Source organism: Egretta garzetta, unplaced genomic scaffold (assembly GCF_000687185.1).
Source record: "Egretta garzetta isolate BGI_Z169 unplaced genomic scaffold, ASM68718v1 scaffold367, whole genome shotgun sequence".
Taxonomy (NCBI): domain Eukaryota; kingdom Metazoa; phylum Chordata; class Aves; order Pelecaniformes; family Ardeidae; genus Egretta; species Egretta garzetta.
The window spans coordinates 398,756-404,755 of NW_009260192.1; the positions used below are offsets into that span (position 1 = coordinate 398,756).

General features: G+C 38.1%; 1 protein-coding gene across 6 annotated transcripts in view; it reads right to left on the bottom strand.

Annotated features, from left to right (window-relative positions):
• SENP7 (SUMO specific peptidase 7) overlaps window positions 1-6,000 on the bottom strand; it is a 46,367-nt gene that overhangs the window by 34,368 nt on the left and 5,999 nt on the right. For 4 of the 6 annotated variants that reach the window (XM_035897549.1, XM_035897552.1, XM_035897550.1 and 1 more), the window contains one exon: window positions 4,876-4,970. In XM_035897549.1, coding sequence (XP_035753442.1) covers window positions 4,876-4,970 — 95 coding nt within the window. Of the gene's footprint in view, window positions 1-1,784; window positions 1,927-4,875; window positions 4,971-6,000 lie in introns of those variants that run through there. The other 2 variants (XM_035897551.1, XM_035897553.1) reach the window with 2 other exon arrangements.

The window sequence follows — 6,000 nt, forward strand, 5'->3', positions numbered from 1 at the left end:
TTTTCCTCCAAATACAAAACAGTTGCAGAAGTGGGCCCTAGCAATATGAAGATGTGAATCAGAAATTGTTTCTTCTCAAAGCGTTTTAAAATCTTTACTCTAGAGCACCATGAGACAACATAAATGCATTATTCTCTACGGAACAGTTCAGTTCTCCTGACTAGAATAGCCCAACAGTCTATTTCCCAGATCTCAATTCTTTCAGTTTTCATTGTTACACCTTGTAGAAATGTCAGATACCATGATGAAATTTTACTAAATGTAGCCTGAACTTGCACAGTAGTTAGTCCAGTGGGAACAATTGTGGTCACAGAGTCTTTATTTTAATTGTACGATCAGGACTTGTAACAGAGATTCCAACCTTTAGGGTCTTTAACACCACCATCATGGCAGAGAAAGCCCACAGCAGGAGGCAAGAGTCAGAAGCAGAATTTCCGGTGAAACTGGATTTCATGACCTATAGTTTGCTGGTCACCTTGGAAACTCAGATCTGACATCCTTTGCTCACATTCACATCAGGCTAGACCTTGACAGGCTCCAGGCCCCTCCATAATTTGGTTTACCAACTGTTATTAGGTACAGAATTTGTAATGTTCCCCATTCCCGATTTAATGAAGTTTACACATTTTCAGCAAGTATCTCTGTAAAAATGATCTTACAATTTAAAGCACACAGGCACCCATGCAACTAGGTTTGCACTGGAAGCCTGTTGAAAGGAGAGGAACCTTCAACAAACAAAGAAGAAAACAGTATAAATTTGGCTATTCTTAAAGATGTCAGTGCCAGGCTAAGGCGTCACTTCTTATTTGGCACCAGATTTTGACTGAAGACCTTGATAGGACAGCTTGTTACAACCCGATCTTCAGAGCTGCACAGGGCCTTCAGATCTTTCAAAAGGCTTCCCTTTCTAAAGGAGGAATGGCATCTGGCAGCATTTCTTGAAAAAGTATGTCATTAAGACTGGGCATAAAATAGACTCAGGAAAAAACATCTCCACTTAAGACAGCCTGTACATCTGTAAATTATGGTTGGGACACCGATCCCTAGATTACCTGTTAAATTGTCCACAGAATAAATTGAGCAAATCATGCAAAAGACATTTCAAAAGATAAAAAACTAGTGTCAAGCAGAAAAAAAGCAAGCAAAGCACTTAAAAGCAAGTCCCACCAGCAGACACAGCAAGTAACTTGCCTAACAGTAAGACTGGAGGCATCTTGATTAAGGAAAACCACAGGTGATTATTTTTGTTTTTAAAGCAAGCACCTACTGCTTGCTACTACTATCCCCTCTTATCTACCTCCACAAAACAGAAAAAAAATATATAAGCAAAGGTAATGAAAACATACTTACACATGTAAGGATGGAACAGATAAAAAAACAGATTATTATGCAAAATGCTGTTAGCTGCTCCTGGAAAGTCTCATATCACTTTTCATGGGCAAAAAAGGATTACCCTACCTTACAAAGTGAAGGACCAAAAGATATTAATTGTTAGTACCTCTTTGGAGAAAACATTTGACCTCTATTTCACCCAATACTCAGATCTGCTAGATCCAGTTCCTTTCCCAGTGATCATAATTGTGTACACACTGGTGTTGTAACCACAGGCTCACATTTCCTCAAATTTATATTAGAAAGTTATCAAAACGAGACCCAGAGGCTACTGACTCCTTTTGGAGTAAGTTATTGTTAATTGTCTACACCACCATCTTCATGCCTACATTCTTCTACTAGTAAACCCAGTTTTTGGGAAACAAAAACTTTGACAGTAGGATGCCACATACCCTGTCAAAGTCACCCTGTCAAGTCCCATACTGAGTATTTGTCCTCGGCTTACAGAATAAAGCCACTGGTAGACTTGATGTGTACTTGCCTATCTGAGCTTCTGCAGCACGTGCACAGCTTAGGAGGTCCTTGGCCTTTCAGAGCCCAAAGGAATAACACGATGCACTATCATTAACGGGAAACTCTGATTGCCACATTCACTGACTACACCCTGTTGAGAAGAGAGCCTCTCTCTGTCGTCCTCCTACTTCAAGGCCCTGACCTTTTATCAGCTGATCAGAAGTCAATGTTTTAACACCAAACATGAACATCCTTACTAACCTTGCTTTGCTTTGTCACAAAAACCTGACTGCAACAGGGTCAGTACTTGATTCAGCCGTGACATGTATTTCAATTATCATTTAAAACACTGAGCTGAAAAAAAACCCACACACATCTTATTTAAGTACTCCTCCCACCCTCCCCCTAAAGAAAACTCGACAGACCAGGACAAGAAACTTGAATTTCAAAATAATGTCCCAGTTTGTTTCTTTTTGTTTGTTTTATTCCTTCTATTTCTCTCTTGGAGAATGTAGGAATAATACAGCTGAGATAAGTGGACACCTCTAAGCTCTGCTTCCAGGTGGCGATAGCTACCCTTGAAATACAGTGTTATCCCCTTCCTTGTCAATAAAAAAAGTTTTGTAGTTGTGATACAAAACATTGACCAATTACATAAATACCCTAGCTACCTTTCTGCAATGACACTAATAAATTGAACTATTCATATTTCATGACAGTCCTGATCTGTTTTGTGACACAATCAGAGGAACATGTAAGAGACCTCCAACATACAAGAAGTACTAGGGAACTAACCTGCCTAGAGCCCTGTTGGGAATCATAAACAAATCACCTGCCAGTGACCTTTCACAAGGCCACCAGCAGAGGTGTTTAAGTGAGAGCAGGTGTGGTTGATGCTTCCAGCCCCCATGGTCTCACATCAGCAGGACTGACAGAAGCAATCCACTACCAACTTTTGTAATCCAGAACTTTGGTTAAAAACACAAGTGATGGTGGGTTTGTGCTAATACATCCACTTTGTCCTTTCTCACTAAGATTAAGTGGCAATAACAATGCCCAAACAATACTTGATGATGAAACATGCCTCTCTAAATGTTTGAGATTAACTCCCATCAATAAATACTGTTTTTAAAACATCAGGCACTAACAAGAGTTTGCCATTAAGACTTATTTTCTGCTTTTCAATGCAAATGAAAAATTCCTCATTCGGAAGGAAGAACAGAGAAACTTTTGCACTGGTAAGATTCTTGGCAAGGCACTTCACACTTACCTCTTCTGGGTTTTGTCAGTTCTCAGACTTTTGCTCAACCACCTTTTCCATGCCCTTTATGCTTATTATGCAAGGAGTTCAGTGTGTCGATTTTGACTTACTGAGGAATACTACGTACTTAGAATAAGCTTTATTGCAGACAGTAGATTAAGTTTATTTTACAGAGAACCTCCAGCTAGTCTCTAGACACACATCTTTTTTTGAGGAAGTGAAAAATGTATAGGTTTAATATCTGAATATTTACCATCTTGTTACAGTCTAAACCATTTTGCACTACTGTGCAGGTAAGAATTTTGGTAAAAATGATGGAACACCTAAAAATACTACTTGAAAGTCTCTCACATACCCAAATTAACATATGTAACAGAAAATTAACATATGTAAAAAATCCAAAAGGTAGCTTTTTTGTTTAAAGCTCCTCAACTTTGGAGGTTGTTGACTGACAAAAGGTCAGTACAAAGTTTACTTAAAGACCTTTAGATATTGATATCAGATATCAACCATGTCACAGCATTATTAAAACTCAGGAAACTGCAATTAACGTAACTTTTAAATTCTGCTAGGTTGACCCTGCGAGCCACTCCCTCAGTTAAGGCTACTGACAGAAGCATTTCAAGGTAATTACATGTAAAGCAACAACTACACCTCTGAGGAGGTATGAAAAATAAATTCAGAATCTTTTCTAAGTTCAGCTCTTCCCCACAATTCTGTTTGAAGCATTCTGAATATAAAGACCAGGCTAAACAATGACTATTCATAGGTCACAAAACCACTGAATTCAGCAGCATCAAAGTCACCTGCTGCCATTAAGCATTTTCATTTACCTGTGCACTTTGTTTTTAACAGCCCCTCCTGACAAGAAATCACTCATCATCAAGTTAAGTTCCAGTCAGAAAATGGGGCAGAGAAAGCATACTCTCATTTGCTTAGATTTAAATGATTTGTGGAATAACAATTGCTTCATTAAGATAAACATAATTAATTTCATCATGAAGTCATTATGCTTCCTAGCTGTTGTGAATTAATCTAATTCTACATTTTCATTTCCATTCGTCAACTATGGCACTTAGCTTCAAAATTTTCTTGGATAAACAATTATCCAGCTGACAGCTTTACAGAAGATTATTTTAAATAATTTGCCATAACCCCAAAGAAACCAAAATTTTTTTCTCTTGGCAAGAGAGCATAAAGTGGCAGCACATCAGCAGTCTTATTTAGTCACTTAGGTGTCCATACTATCAGATAGAGGTGAAAGACCTCTAGTTTTTTTTTTACTGCCTTCCCCTATTAATCATCATATTTCTTGGGAGGGGGGGAGGGGTTCTGTTGTTTTCAATAGTTGATGAACCAGTTTAATGACTGTGGACTACATAGCAAAAAGTGACAAGCAAAAGATAATCTGGGAAATTTCTTAAATATCTAAAAAAAAAAATCTAGGGCTAGAATGATTACTTGGAGAGTAATGAACACCTTTTAGGATTCCAAGTAGGTCAACAAGCAGCAATACCTCTAAGTGTTGCATTCCCATTCCGATGTAGCAGTTTTGTGTTGTGTTAAAACAAAGAAAAAGTTATGGTTGCTTCATAATTCACAATGCCATGAATACACTGAAACATGATTCTCTGAAGGTGGGCTACCTAACAGCTTGAAAACCATCTCTAAAAACTAATTAGCTAGAGACCAGTGATCATAATCTTCAAGGAAGATTATGAAACTCTGAATATACAAACAGAGGAACTAATTTTGAGATGACTTCTTACCCAACTGAGTCTTCATCATTAGAGCTGTGCCTGTCAGAGTCCTTTCGCCTTTTTCCTTTTGTGGAAGGGTCTCTGTTGTTGGCACTTAATTTCCACTGAAATAAAACAAATAAAATTGGCAGGTTCCAACAGACATAAATATGTCATAATGGATATTACACTAGAAAAAGAGAACAATGCCAGATGTTGAAACAATGCAACTGATCAAGTAAAGCAGAGCCACAAAGGGTATATACAATTTTGCAAAGAATTAATTTGCTTGATTTAAAGCATCCGTGTACCACATGATCTTGAATGGAACTTTTCTCCTCCTAAAGATAATACAAGACTACTCAATTATTTCCCTATTTAAAGGAGGACTATCCCCAACAGGGACTTAAATATTAGGTCCATTTTACATAATCACAAATACACAAGATAAATGGATGGAGTTAAAGAAAGTAGAGGTTAATGAAATTATATTCCACTCAAAGACACAAAATTCTGAAAAGGAGAAGGAATTTGAAGGTTTGGTACTTGGGTGGCAAAACCCGCAACAGGAAGACTTCACTTTTTCCAAATTCTCCGAATTACCAAAATGCATTTGTGTTTTCAAATTAAGTAAGTGAAGCCCAACCAAAACACAGTTATTTCTTCAATTCCAGACACCTACCTCCCTCTGCCATTACCTCCTCCTAATCTCTCCTCCCTTTTTTTTATATGAAAGGTAATAGAGCAAATAGATGTTTGCAAATTACACCAGGCATAAGCAGACAAATTTATCTTCAGTTCTGTTTAAGTGTGGGGTGAAGTGGCATCTGAAAAATTCATGCCAACACATATTTTACATACTTTAGCACAGTCTGAAAGGTGCATCCCAAATCAATCTTTTCCCTACCATAGGGGCCAACTTCATAATGGAAAATACCCTTGTAATTAAAACAGCTGACAACAAAAAAAAACCTTGCCTTGAAGGTGCTTTCCCCTCTTCCTGCCTTCAAACATAGAACCATAGAATCATAGAATGTTTTGGGTTGGAAGGGACCCCTAGAGGTCATCTAGTCCAACCCCCCTGCAGGAGCAGGGACACCACTAACTAGATCAGGCTGCTCAGAGCCCCGTCCAACCTGGCCTTGAATGATTCCA